The sequence below is a fragment of the Asterias rubens genome, chromosome 22 (assembly GCF_902459465.1).
Source record: "Asterias rubens chromosome 22, eAstRub1.3, whole genome shotgun sequence".
NCBI classification, from domain to species: Eukaryota; Metazoa; Echinodermata; class Asteroidea; order Forcipulatida; family Asteriidae; genus Asterias; species Asterias rubens.
The window spans coordinates 7,303,971-7,319,053 of NC_047083.1; the positions used below are offsets into that span (position 1 = coordinate 7,303,971).

The window sequence follows — 15,083 nt, forward strand, 5'->3', positions numbered from 1 at the left end:
CTTCTCTTGAAATATTATTCCATGAAATGTTTTACTTTTTGAGAAAACAGTAAAACAATATAAATTCTCGTTAACGAGAATTACGGATTTATTTTAAACACATGTCATGACACGGCGAAACGCGCGGAAACAAGGGTGGGTTTTTCCGTTGTTTTCTCCCGACTCCGATAACCGATTGAGCCTAAATTTTCACAGGTTTGTTATTTGATATAGAAGTTGTGGTACACAAAGTGTGGACCTTGGACACTACTGTTTACCGAAAGGGTCCAATGGCTTTAAAGGAAAAACAAGTTAAAAGGATGTTGCCCACCTGTGTACTTGCCCCTTTTCAGTGTAATGGGAAACATAACTTTATTTTTGTTTGGCCATACTATTTACACAGACGTTGCCCACCTGTTACCTAAATTCATGGCATTGAAATAAGAAACATGGTTATATTTTTGTATGCCCCACCTGAAAATATAAAAAAATAAGTGGCCCTCTTTTCGGCATAACAGGAAACAAGGCTATCTTTTTGTTTGGCCTTCAAAAGAGTAAAAAACATGTTGCCTACCTACCATCTTACCCATTTACAGTGCCATGGAAAACAAGACTATCTTTTTAAGTGGCCAAACTTTGAAAAATGGAATAAAGGGAAGACAAAAATATTGCCCCGTTACCCAAATTCATTGTAACATTATTATATTTTTGTTTGGCCCAACTATCCAATTATTGTTATAGATATAGGAAACATGGCTACCGATTTTTTGCCCCCAAAAAACATGCTGCCCATCCACTTACCTACCCATTTTCAGAATGATGAAAAAATTCCACCTATCAAGCCATTTTGTCCTAATGGGAAACTTTATTTTCAACTCTCAAGAATAAAACATTTTGCCTACCCATTCATTTCAATGTACATACTAGCAGAAACAAGACTTTGGTTTTGTTTGGCCCGAGTGTGACCACCAATAATGTGTTGAAAACCTACAGGTTGTTTAAAACTGGATGATGGTTATTACTTGACTCGACAAACGAATTGTATTAAAAAATAATGTTTATCTTTTAATAAACTGAATGTTAGAGGCAATGGGCACTAACTATTGGTAATTACTCAAAAAAAAAATAGCATAAAAACTTGGTTATGAGCAACGTAGAGCTGTTGATAGTTTAAAACATTGTGAGAAATGGCTCCCTCTGAAGTAAGGTATTTTTGAGAAAGAAGTAATTTCCAACTAAACAATTTGATTTGATTTCGAGACTTCAGCTGAGTTCTAAAAACCAAGCCTCTGAAAGCACACAACTTGGGCGACAAGGGTGTTTTTCTTGCTTATTCTCGTGCAACTTCGACGAGTCAATTATTGGTTCAAATTTTCACAGGTTTGTTACTTTAAGCATATGTTGAGATACACCAAAAGTGAGAAGACTGGTCTTTGACAATAACCAATAGTGTCCAGTGCCATTAAAGGTATGATACAGGATTGCAGGATGAAAAAAATCATCTTTTAAAATTTTGTTTGAAAGCTTACTGATTTTGAAGAAATCTTTCTGAAAAATATCTGGAAAAAGTCTGCATAGCTGATTTTGGTTGTTACAACCAAATAAATTATGTTGGTTTTAGAAACTGCTTTCTTGTGACTTGCACGGCAGATTTAATCCAAATTTTTACCAGTACCGACAAATGACTGATCACACAAATTATTAAAACTTTCTGGGACTATTTTGTCAGCTCTTCCGATCCTGTATAATACCTTTAATACAAACTTTATATTATTAGAAATCTGAGTATTTAAGTTCTTGTGATTCGAAGGCAGACACTCTACCAAGAGGATAGATAATATTATTATCAACAATCTGTCTAAATTGACGGTCTTTTATTTCTTTCACTTATAATGTGAGTTTTCATTACCCGTGTACAAAAAAACTCTCTGGCCTCTATATAGAGCCATCATCCTTGTTTAAAGGGACATATTGTGTTTTTAAAGGGACACGTTGTGTTGATATGTAAAAAGTGTTTTTAACCGTTTGTTATGAAATGCATAATATGGATAAATTGATCCACATAAGTATGCCACGAAATTGCATGGTTTTCCTTTTACTTTGCAAACCAACACGGTCGGACATTTTGAGTAAAAAATTTGACTCCTCAAAATGGCAAAATGGCGTGCCCTGTTAGTTTATGACGTATAAGGAAAACCTTGCAATTTCGAAGGCATATATTTCTGTGGATCGTTGTTTTCTACTTTAAATAATTTTTCTAACCATTTGCATTTCATATCAAACGGTTACAAAAACGTTTTACAGACCAACTCACCCTATCTAAGGCAATGTGTCCCTTTAATAGATTGTCTTACTGTACTACTTATTTGTGAGTTTTTAACTCTTAATTTATTTGTCAAAGAGTGTTATTTTGACCATGAATTTGTCTTTTATTATTATTAAAAGAGATATAATTATTTATATGTTCCAATAAAAAAAATGTGGAGGAATGAATATAATAAAAAAAAGTGTGCCATGTGTTCTTCTTTAATAATCGTCTTTGTTTTTAAATATTATATTAAAAAGTGGGTTAAAATAGGTGGGCTATAAAAGGGTAAACATTATTACGGACTCACTAAATAACTGATTGGCAAAAACGTGGTTTTTTTTTTCATTAAAAACAGCAACAATTTTTTTTATTACACATTTCACCAACGACATTCAATTTTATTACATCTGGACATTTTTGACCAACAGAGGGGGCTATTTAAAAAAAAATTGACCAACAGAGGGGGCTATTTATTTATTTATTCCCGTAAATATACTACGCAATACTGGTTGTGCAATATTCATCACTCCAAAAAATGTATGATCTGTACAGTCATCGTTGTAGCCTAGTGGATAAGGTTACAGTTTCGCGAGGACAAGATGAGAGGTTCGAGCCCCGGCACGGACCATGAGGTAAGCGAAATAAAGAAATAACCCACGATATCTCCCACAGGAACATGTACAGGTCTAACCGCACGGACAGGAGACGCAGCAGCAGGAGGCAACACGGCGGCGGAACCACGAGGAGGGGACGACACCAGGACCAGAGAGAGAAGGGGGGAGGCGGGACCGGGGAGAGAGGGTGAGGAGGAGGCAAGATTTTTTCAATAAAATTTCATTTTTGGGGAAAAAAAAAAAAATTCACCGTTAATTTTTTTTTTAACGGTGAATTGAAATTTTAAAATCGCCTGAAACGCACGCTCGTTAATTTTGGTGAAAAAAGGTTGTTAGAAAAAAAAAACTACAAAAAATTTCAATTTTTACAAACTTTTGGTAAATCATTTTCTTAAAATCGCTTGAAACGTACGCTCGTTAATTTTGGTGAAAATCGGTGATTTTTTTTTTGTAAGTGCAAAAAGTCGTGAAATTCACCATAACGTCCCCAAAATACTTCTAAACACCTTCACACTGCTTACACTGTTGTATTACATCTATGATCAATCCAAACATTTCTTCTTCAAAATTCATCTACAAATGTACAACTTAACTCAAATAACGGCCTTTAAATGCAACTTAATTAGGTTTACCAATATGTAGGCCCACGGTTCAACATATACAACAACAATACATACTGTAGTGTACACGTAACGCATTTTCGTACATCATTTTAAAGTGTCTTGCTTTAGGTCACAAGTGGGGACAAAGACATCATTTCAGATAATATTTAATTTTAACTTGTCATTTAAAAAGCAGTAGTCATGAGAGTAGTAGTCTCTCGCAAAGCAGCAGTATAGCATGATTGTTACGCGAGAGCTGTTTCACTATCACCGCAACAGACATTTTAACGACTTATCCCCACGTTTGTCTCATGTTTGGGAAAGTTTGAGGGCCCCCTCTGGTTACGCCACTTATTTTAAACTACAACAAACTGTTGCACCTTTTCATCTCTATGTGTACTTCTACTTCTACTTCTACTTCTACTTCGATACTTAGCATAGTCCTTCAGTCAGGATATAAACGCCAAGGATGCAAACACACAACAATAAAAGGGCACTCTAAGGTTTTGGTTCCAAAAGTGTCCTGCTTTACGACACAAATGTCACAATCGGGACTCGAACCCACACTCTGCTGAATAGAAACATCAGAGCTTGAGTCGGGTGTTCTTATCCGGTCAGCTACAGTATCAACATCAACAACAAAAACTGATGCGTTTTAATCTGAAAGTTCATGTATTACGTTTCAGATAGTGATTTCTCTCTGAAATAAATCATTCTTGCTTGTGTGTTGATTGTCACAACCAATACACGGTTGATTTGAAAGCGTTTTTTAGGTCATTCAAATTCAAACACGGTTGAAACAGGAGGATGTGAATGAATTGCCCCAAAAAAGTTTGTTCTGAAAATAACCAGTGTTGTTACAACAACTTGACATTGGTGATCAATCAGTTTTAAAAGTAAAATACGATAAGGGTCTACTAAATAAACATTCAAAGTCTATACTTAGAAAGGTTACAGAATAGGCAATTAAAGGATACATGCTTACTGGTAATAATTTTAAATCATTTTGGGTTGAAACAAGAACTGGCACCCCAAGCAAACATTTATTGACAAAATAGGGAGACCGCCAACATAGGGCTGCATAGCTCAGTTGTGCGCAGGCATAATTCAATCCGTAGGTACTTGGTTCAAACCCTGCTCTAGTCAGTTCGTCTTCTTGTTCAACCCAAAATTATTTACTATTATTTACACTGCCAGTTTACCTTGTGGTTTACTACTTGATAGAATCTAAAATCACAACTTAATACCCCCAATTGATACCATAATGTTCCTCACATTCAATTTCTTCTTCCTACAAAATCTTAGAACTGAAATTGATTTGTTGAACATTTTAACAATTGAGCTGATTTGGTGCGTTAATCTAAACTAGACAAACTTGATGTGATCTTTGACAAGGCTTCACCACACACCCATACCTGTGAGCCACTTAAGCATCACATAGATTCATGATTGTATAGTACTAATTAATTGTCTTTCTATTATTATTTTTATAGATGTGTGCTGGCAGAAGGACTTCTGGAGAAGTACCCCCAGCATAAACTCCTCTGCAGTTAACTTTAATTGGCAACGCTAGGAAAAATCTGAGCTGGAGAGTTCGACGAACCCAAATATTTATTGGTCCTTGTAGGAAAGTTACACTCTCCAAGAGAACGAATTAAGACACATGACTGAGGTAGTGTAATTCTATCAACACATTTATATTGCAGCTTAGCATTAGTAGCCTTTAACAAATGTGGTAATTGGAATTCATTGTGTGCTTTTTGCTGATGGGTTGTACTATTAGCTTTGGCAGCAAAATGGCATTAAAGTAACTGTAAATATTCTTCAGCCAGCACCAATCGATATGTCCCTTAAATCAACAGCTGCAACAAAACTGATTATTAGTAAAGGTCTGCTTACAAAATGTAAGACTTCATCAATATAACCGCATCGCTTTTGTGCACAATTTATTTGGATTGTAAAACATTTTCAGAGGAAGTGTGTTTGAGTCATGAAGGGGGACTGGGGCCTAGCGGAGAACATGGCCGGGGATCGGGGAAGTAAAATTGGCCCTGGGTGAAAGTCCAAGCCATGCCCCCCTTACTGCCTTGCCGGGCAAGAGGACTTGTTGTTTTGTACATCCCTGGCTTTCCTCAGGGCTTGGACTACAATAAGTGCAAAAGGTCATGTCGCACGATTTATAGCAATTTATAGTCAACCACTTTAAAATAAAATACCCAAGAAGAAGAAACATGGCTTTCTGAATGTTTACATATATTTCTTGGGGGAATAGTGAGACCATGTTTGAAATTGTACTTTGATATCAAAGTGTTTTGTTCGTGCATACTGCAGCGTTCAACTCAAAACTGCCGACAAATCGACTTAGTGTGACTGACAAGGCCCTTTAAGTATATTGATGATGAAGTCAAAGTGCAGCCCTGTCAAAGTGCATTTTGTAAACAGACCTTTTTAGAACTTTTTAAACAAACGACAAACCTACCTTAATAACCTAGTGCTGAATAATTTACCAAGAAGTACAAGAAGCTTGTAGTAGAGAGATGATGAAGTGTTTGAAGTCATGATGAAGCTGCAAGCCAAGTGTTCTCATCACAGCCCTGATGCATCTCTTGTTGCTTCTCATTATCTTAATAAACCTGTAAACAGAAATCAAAGAAAAGAATAAAGTATTGGTTGAATTATAAGAGTCATTGATCAAATTTGACAGTCTGCAGTTTCAAACAAACAATGTGCCTATTTATTATACTAAATAAATTATTAGCATAAAACCTTACTTGGTAACGAGTAATGGGGAGCTGTTCAGTATAAAACATTGTGAGAAACGGCTCCCTCTGAAGTAACGTAGTTTTCGAGAAAGAAGTAATTTTCCACGAATTTGATTTTGAGACCTCAGGTTTACAATTTGGGGTCTCGAAATCAAGCATCTGAAAGCACACAACTTTGTGTGACAAGGGTGTTTTTTCTTTCATTATTATCTCGCAACTTTCACAGGTTTGTTATTTTGTGCATATGTTGAGATACACCAAGTGAGAAGACTGGTCTTTGACAATTACCAATACCGCCACTGTCTTTAAAGTAAAGTGTTTGCTTCTGTACTTTTTATTGTTTGTTTGATTAAAGTTTTTGCTCTTGTGACAGTTGCACTTTATATTATTGAAGTAAATGAATAAAACTAAAATGGAATTTATGCAGAACCCTCAGAGTTGTTCTTCTTTTTTTCTGAAAATTTATTATTGGGACTGATACAAAATCAGGCTGGTAATTGAACTGGGTATATCTTGAGGGCATTTCAAGATGGTAAGAAAAGAGGGAGGTTGGGATGGATTGTACAAAGCTATTATAGGTTTTCTCGGTCAATTTCGACAAATGAGCAGCCAATTTAACCACCGAGCTATTCTTTTTCGCGCGAAAACTAATGCAATTAAAAAGGGTCATTCGATTTCGTTTTTGATTAGTCAAATATAAAGTTGCGTCATTCGATTAAACAAAATAACCATTCAATATAAAAACTCATCAAAGCGGCATTCAAATTCGCAGACGCTTCTTGAGGCGTGTGTGTCACGAAAAATAATGACGCTATGCTCAATTGAACAGAGTACTAAAGGGATTTGACTCGATTCAAAACGAAATTGAATGGCCGAATTCTGAATTTGAAACGCAGTTCAAGATGGAAAGAAAAGGGGGATTGGAATGGATTGTACAACTTAAGGCTAATTAGTATAGTAGAAGGGGTAATCTTGGGGCGGTTCAAGATGGAAAGAAAAGGGGAGGTTGGGATGGAAGTACAAGGCTAATAGTAGAAGGGGTATATAAAAGAGGGCGGTTCAAGATGGAGAGAAAAAGGGGAGGCTGGGATGGAGGGTCAAAGCTAATAGTAGAAGGGGATATTAGGGGCGGTGCAAGATGGAGAGAAAAAGGGGAGGCTGGGATGGAAGTACAATGCTATTATATGTTTTCTCAGTCAATTTTGGTAAATGAGCAGCCAATTTAACCACCAAGCTATTCTGTTTCGCGCGAAATCGAATGCTACTGAAAAGGGTAATTCGATTTCGCTTTATGAATAGTTGAATGTAGTGTTGCGTCATTCGATTTAACAAAATAATCTTTCAATTTAACAATTCATCAAAGCAACATTCAAATTCACAGACGCTATTTGAGGTGTGTATGTCACGAAAAAGAATGACGATATATGCTAAATTAAACAGAGTGCTTAAGGAATTTGACTCGACTCGAAACAAAATTGAATGATGGGGTATCAACTTTATAAAGGAAACTTTAATCTTCGTCATTGGCTAAGGGTTGGTGGTTGTGCATACTGCGTACAAATGGGCCCAATTTCATGGCTCTGCTTACCGCTGAATTCCACGCTTGTGATAATTATTCCCCGCTTACTACTAGCGCCAAATTTCTGCGCTAGCATTGTAAGCGTAGAATGCCTTACTACTAGCGCCAAATTTCTGCGCTAGCATTGTAAGCGTAGAATGCCTAGTAACGTTGAGTACGCACGTGCAGAAGCCAAAATTCGCCGCTAACCCGTGAAATACGCTTGCCGTAAGCACATAATTCCCTGCTTCCCGTAAGCGCCGATTCCGTGCTTACGGTAAGCAGAGCCATGAAATTGGGCCCTGGAACACAAGTGTTTTGGTGTTGGCAGGGGTCCATACAGTATACATACTAGGTGTCGTGTGAGTGTCAAATGCAATTACTCAGTGACCCAGTCATGCAGTCAACATATCAACAATTGCAATAAGTTTTAAAACTTAAAGTTTAAGTTTAAAATCTGATGGCAATGATAAACTAGATTTATGTGATCAGTTTACGACTAGATACTGTAGATGCTTTGCTAAGTTGTTGCTAAAAAAGGTCACCTTTTCGCGGGGCTATTATGGGCTCTTGGGACTTGGTCCCATGGTCTTACTCTTATAATATATCACAGACGGACACAGTATGCAAATGATGTTTAAAGCCAAAGGGAAAGAGAGACACATCATATAAACAGCCCAACAACTTCAAGGTGGGCTACGACGTTATTGCTATTATTTTAATTATCCTCATTAAATAAATGTTCATTGAATTGAATTGAATGGTCCATGGGTTGGTTCAAAGCCTCCTCCATGGTTGGGGGCTTATTGATTTTTTACTATCATCACAGTTGTCCCATCTGTCATGCCCCGAACGTACCTGTACTGTCCAAACTCTTCAACATGTTCAAATCAAAGTTCCAACAAATGAACAAACTAGTTTTAGTTTTTATTCCATTAGTATTACAAAAAGTGTGCTACCTGTGCCCCACGGAATCTACATCCACACCAAGAATATACCAGCTATTTCTAGACGAAATAATCAATACGCCAAACAAACAAATCTTTACTTACCGATGTTTTGTGATGAAAACATTTTTATTTTAAAACCATCGTGTGAGCAGACGACATGTTTACTGTGGTTATATATATATGACATAACAAAATGCACATGCGCAGCTTCTAGAAACACAGCGCCCTCTCTCGATCTAAAAAAATAATTAGATGATTTTAAGAGAGCGCCCTCTCTTGATTAAAAAAAAATTACACGAAATAGAAGACAGCGCCCTCTGTGTTGACGAAATAACGGGAGATTATTAAAAAATAAGTTTTACGCCCACAAAGTATACAACTGTTTTTTTATGAATCAAATCAACACAAATTTATTTCACAGCTTTATGTCTTGTGTTTTGTTTACTTTTCAATGAATTTTGATCACCTCACCCCCCAAAAAGGGAAATAAAGGTTTTCCCCTACATTACCCACTTTTATGGGTGTAATCCCGGTAGTTTCCCCCAGTGGCATCCGAAAACAAAGATTTTGGCAAAAGGACTTGATAGTTGGTAGAGCACCGGAACGCAGAGGTTGTTGGTTCAAATCCCGCTCTCTAAGTCAATTTGTCTATGTTCAGCCCCAAATTTAAAATTTACCCTTGTGGTTGATAACTTAAAAAAATTTAATTAACAAAACCTGAGCGTGCACATAATATTACCAAGTGTCCAAAAAGTCCCCAATTAGGATGTTACGATTTGAAAATCTCCAAACTATCGATGAGTATAAAAAAACACTCAAAAAGCTTGAATTTTCTCAGAAGTGCGAAACAGCAATGAAAACAAGGTGACACTGATTTAAAGAAAAAAGAACCATTGTGATTTAATAATGAAACTATCAACCACTTCAAATATCATAAACCTTTTTTCAAACACCCACTTTGCAAGCGCAAACTGTTGAATGAGGTGCATGCTGGTCTAACTATTGATCAAACTTGACCTCTAGCTAGACCACCGTGCACCGCATTCTTTGCCTGAGGCATTTTTCAATGTCAATAAAACAAAAATACTCTGGGCCTAAACATATTATCCCTCAAGTAAAAGTTATTTTCTATTAATAAATACCTTGGACAGTTTACAGACTCTGATTGGTCAAAACAAGATATATCACGTTGGGATGTTTTAACTTAACTCCCTTCTTCAAACATTCTGTTCTACAAACATCTGATGAATCATGATTCACATCATGAACAAGTAATTTTTTCCAGAGTTCATTTTTGTAATGATCAATAAACAACTTTAACATTACAGTAAACTGGCAAGTTTGTGTGGGTTCACTTCTGTTCACTTGTGGACAAGTCGTTTATGGTTTGTCGCTGTGATAGTTGAGTCATAGTGGTGGCATAATGATTCAGGTCTCTGCGAGAGTAGTACTCTCGAGGGACCAGCAGTCTCGCGAGAATACCGCCAGTGTCGCGGGAATCTTGTAGAGAGTCGGAACACTATCACCGCGACAGACATTTAACAACTTGTCCAGAAAAAAATGTCCAAAAGTCTAATGTACCTCTTTTAGCACAGATGTAACAAAGTTCTTATTTTGGCTACTAGTATAGGCGGTCAGAGTTTTTCTTCAGGAGGCGGTTTGGCCACAAATGGCGTCAGCAAATGTCTCTCTTCGGTGTGAACTAGCTGGTGACAAAGTAGACTCCCACTTTGACAAAATGCTCTTCCACAAATGTCACAAACAAATGGTTTTTCTCCAGTGTGGACTCTGTGGTGAGTCTTTAAACCTCCTTTGAAAGAAAATCCTTTTCCACAAATGTCACAAATAAAAGGTTTCTCTCCAGTGTGGACGATCTGATGCATTTTCAGTGTATATTTTTGTGAGAAGGCTTTCTCACAAATGTCACAAACAAACGGTTTCTCTCCAGTGTGAATACGCTGATGATCTGTTAGGAAACGTCTCTGTGAGAAGGCTTTTCCACAAAAGTTGCAAACAAATGGTTTTTCTCCAGTGTGAACACGCTGATGGACACTCAAGTTTGTTTTATGCGAGTACGCTTTTCCACAAATATCACAAACGAATGGTTTCTCTCCAGTATGAACACGTAGATGTTCAGTCACGTTGTTACTTTGCGCAAAAGCTTTTCCACAAATGTCACAAGCAAACGGTTTGTCTCCAGTGTGGACTATCTGATGCTTTTTTAGTGTATTTTTTTGTGAGAAGGCTTTTCCACAAGTGTTACAAATAAATGGTTTCTCTCCAGTGTGGATACGCTGGTGGTCCGTCAGGCAATGTCTTTGTGAGAAGGCCTGTTCACAAATGTCACAAATATATGGTTTCTTTCCGGTGTGGACACGCTGATGGATGGAAAGGTATCGGCTTGTTGAAAAAGATTTTTCACAAATGTCACAAACAAATTGTTTGTCTCCAGTGTGGACAAGTTGATGTTTTGTCAGTGTGCATTTTTGTGAAATTACTGCTCCACAAAATTCAGAAGTATATTCTTCCTCCTCACATTTGACTCTTTGTTGTGTATTTATACCGCCTATTCTAGACAAATCTTTTCCACAAAAGTTGTTTACAATTGATTTCTCTTTAGTAAGGTCACAGCAATGGGTGGTTAGGCAAAGATTTGTTAAAAAGGCTTCGCCACAAACTTCACAAATAACTGGTTTTGTTTCAGTTTGGTCTTTTGGGTGATTCATATCACAAACAACTTCAACTGTCTCAGTTCCAGAATTCATGTTGGGATGATTTTATCATTGGATTAAAAACTTCTGATGTTCTGCCGAGATGTTTTCTGTTTGAATCTTTTCCACTAAGATCACAAGTAGATGGTTTCTCCCAGTGTGGAAGTCTAATAGGTAGTCAAGTGGTTTTTTTTGTGAAAAGTCAATTCCACAACATGGTTTGCCCTTCAGTATGGATAAGCAATGGTTTTTCAATTCAGGTGACGATTTCATGAGGTTTTTGTTTTTTTAGTTTTTTTTTTAAACAAATGGTTTATCTCCAGCAACACAATGAGAATTATAAAAATTGCTCGTAATTTTTGAGGGCCTTTCCAGAAAATTTCAGAATCTAATGGTTTGTTTGTTTGTTTGTTTGTTTGTTTAGTGTCAAGTCTTTGGTGCTTTGTGTTCATGAATATCAAAGTTTATTAAAAATGTCATACACAAATCCATCCAACAACCTCGTGATTACTTGAATGTTTTTCCAGCTCGCCTTCCTCTGAGTCGATCGCTCCACATTCGCGATCTTTGCAGAATTCATCTGTAATAATTAAAAACAATTTTGAATAATGATTATTATGAAAATGATAGTATACACAGATGGAAATTTGCATCAGGAATAAATAACATTCATTTTGGTTTATCCATATATACACCGATGTGTACGGTTGTGAAACTTGGGTTACATATCGCAGGAACCTGCTGACATTGGAACGCTACCACCAGCGATGCTTCAGAAGGATTCTTAACATCAAATGGGAAGACCGACACACCAATGCAAGTGTCCTCACTGAGGCAAAAACCACCAGCATTGAAGCTTTGATCATCAAACACCAGCTGAGATGGTCTGGCCAATGCGTCAGAATGTCAGACGAGCGCCTTCCTAAAAAGGTACTCTACTCTCAGCTTAGCCAAGGACAACGGACTTGCGGAGGGCAACGGAAGCGCTACAAAGATACCCTAAAAGCATCGCTACAAAAGTGTAGTATCAATACTGCTTCCTGGGAGAACCTGACAGCAGATCGAGCATCATGGAGGCAACGGTTGCACAGAGGCACGGCTAGTTTTGAAATGAATCGACTAGCTCAGGCAACAGCTAATCGTCAGTCAGCGAAAGGAGAGGGAACGTGACAGACATCTCCATGGTCCAACCGTCCCTATAACTACAACCTGTGACATCTGCCTGAGAGTATGTGGCTCACGGATTGGACTTTTGAGTCATCGACGGAGTCACCTTATAGGCACCAGCTACCTCAACCCTAATAATCTGCCTGAGAGTATGTTGCTCACGGACTGGACTTTTGAGTTATCGACGGAGTCACCTTAGGCACCAGCTACCTCAACCCTAATAACTAAGTTTATTCTGTGGAGAACATCTTCCTCGACATCGAGGGATTGCTTATTATTATGTTAGCGCTGTACACTCGGTACTTTCCTGAGCTCTGCGAAAAAGTCACAGGTATATTATTGAAGTGGGATTGGAACCCACGACCTTTGCAAATCCAGAGCGGTGTGATACCAACTAGACCACCGAGATTGCCCAGTGGCAAGAGGCAGTTCGAATTCTATGTTTTAGCAGCGGGTACTGCAAACGTTTCAATAGATGTTAAATTTGCGTCGGGGATAAAGAATATTCATTTTAATTTTGGTTTTTACCCATACACCGATGTGTGTTAGCACTGTATACTCAGTACTTTCCCGAGTCCTGTGAAAAAATATCACAGGCATGTTACTCGGGTGGGATTCGAACCCACAACCCTTGCAATTCTAGAGCAGTGTCTTACCAACTAGACTACCGAGGTTGCCCGGCAGCTAGAGGCAGTTCGAATCCTATGTTTTGGCAGCGGGTACCGCAACGATATAATAGACATTTAACATCTATTAATATTCATTTTGGTTTTTTACCAATAAACACCGTGATACAACTGAGATTGCCAGATAGCTAGAGGCAGTTTGTACCCGGTGTTAAAATAAAGGATTTGAACTGCCTCTAGCTACCGAGCAACATTGTTGTCTATGTTGACAAGACACTGCTCTTGAATTGCAAAGGTCATGGGTCAAAGGACACATAAAGCCTAATTTTGGCGAAAAAAAGAAAGAAAAAAAAAAAAAAAGAGCGATTTGCGATTACAAAATTAATTGATCCATGATTGAACCATCATTGTTATTGTCTTGACTCTGGAGAGATGTAACCCTATGAGGTTTTGGGAGACGATAGCGGACGAAACCCAAATAGTTCTAGGAGTAGCTCTAGTCTAGCCTAGTGCTCTGTTGCAAATTGTTGGGCTGTTTAAAATAATAATAATATAGGCCTATTCTGGCTCTCTTTTATTATCGGTCTGGTCAGTAGTGTAACAATGGCGACTATATAATTGATGAGATGACCACACCGATATTATAAATTAAGCCATAACAGCCCAACAAGCTAAGTCCTTCTCCAGCAACTTTGGTCTTGGTAATTTACTAATGACAGCGCCTCACTCTTTTTAGTCTTAGTCTTACTTATCTTAACTAATTGTGGCTCCTTGACCTTACCTTATTTTTCATAGGTTTTTTTTTTCATTAATTTAAATCACGATTAAATTTAAAAGGACTTTTAAAAAAGTAATAACATTAATATAATAAGGAAATAAACTTACAGAGACTAGCCCTATAATTAACATAGTGCCACGCTTTCTCCAGTAGGTGAAATCGTTTTTCGAATAGAAACACACATTTTAAATAAAGCATAGTCGATATTTTCCCCCAGTTGTTGTAGCTAGTACGTAGTCACTTACCGTATCTACATGATCTATAATCTTCTTAGCGCAAGAAGTGGAGACCACAAACTCGAAAGTGACAATCATTCCATTCTGTCTCCTTTTGACGTTTGGTTCCTGACTAGTTGTGACTAGAAAAAAGAAAGCTACTGTACTTGCAGATTACCCTACCAGTACCGCAGCTTTTGACAAGGATAACCTCAAAACTTTTGCGCAAATCAAATCTTTTTGAGAGAAATAATTGTCAACATGTCAAAATCTTCACAGAGGTCGCGAACAATTAAACTCCAACCTTCATTCCAAGCATTTTCTTTTTGCTTTTCAACGTTATATACTCCAGGGATCGAGCACCACACCCAACATTTTGCGTCCGACGTGACAACTACACGTTGTCGGGTTCCCTTTACACCTTCATGTGATCGAATGCCACAATATATTATTGTATTGGGGGACAGGCTGGTTACACAGCGATAGTGTTCACGGCTGTTTTGTGAAATCATTCTCTAAGCAGCGAGTTGCATAAAATAGCCGCCTCACTCGGGCCACACTCTTGTTGATGAGTTCATGAGTTGATGATCATTATTTTTGTTCAGTTTCAAACTTTAGTTACCACCCCAACTGAAATCCAGAGTTTCCCGTTCAACTAGAGTAAATGCTAACTTTTGTTAAAGCCTTTATAAGGGACTGTTTATTGTCTTATCATTCAGGGCACTGGGATAGGCTACAAAAAACACTAGCTATACAAGTATAATATGTTTTGAAGAACATGGTTTGAAAGATTTGTTAGAAGAAGAATAATAT

The 15,083-nt window shown here is 37.6% G+C and overlaps 1 protein-coding gene across 1 annotated transcript; it reads right to left on the reverse strand.

Annotated features, from left to right (window-relative positions):
- Positions 1 to 9,146: 9,146 nt before the first annotated feature.
- Positions 9,147 to 14,627, reverse strand: LOC117305348 (gastrula zinc finger protein XlCGF8.2DB-like). The gene is made up of 2 exons (XM_033790215.1): positions 14,301 to 14,627; positions 9,147 to 12,064 (listed from the first exon to the last, which is right to left on the reverse strand). The coding sequence occupies exon 2, from the start codon at positions 11,536 to 11,538 to the stop codon at positions 10,408 to 10,410; it is 1,131 nt and encodes a 376-aa protein (XP_033646106.1). The 5' UTR covers positions 11,539 to 12,064; positions 14,301 to 14,627; the 3' UTR covers positions 9,147 to 10,407.
- Positions 14,628 to 15,083: the final 456 nt, after the last annotated feature.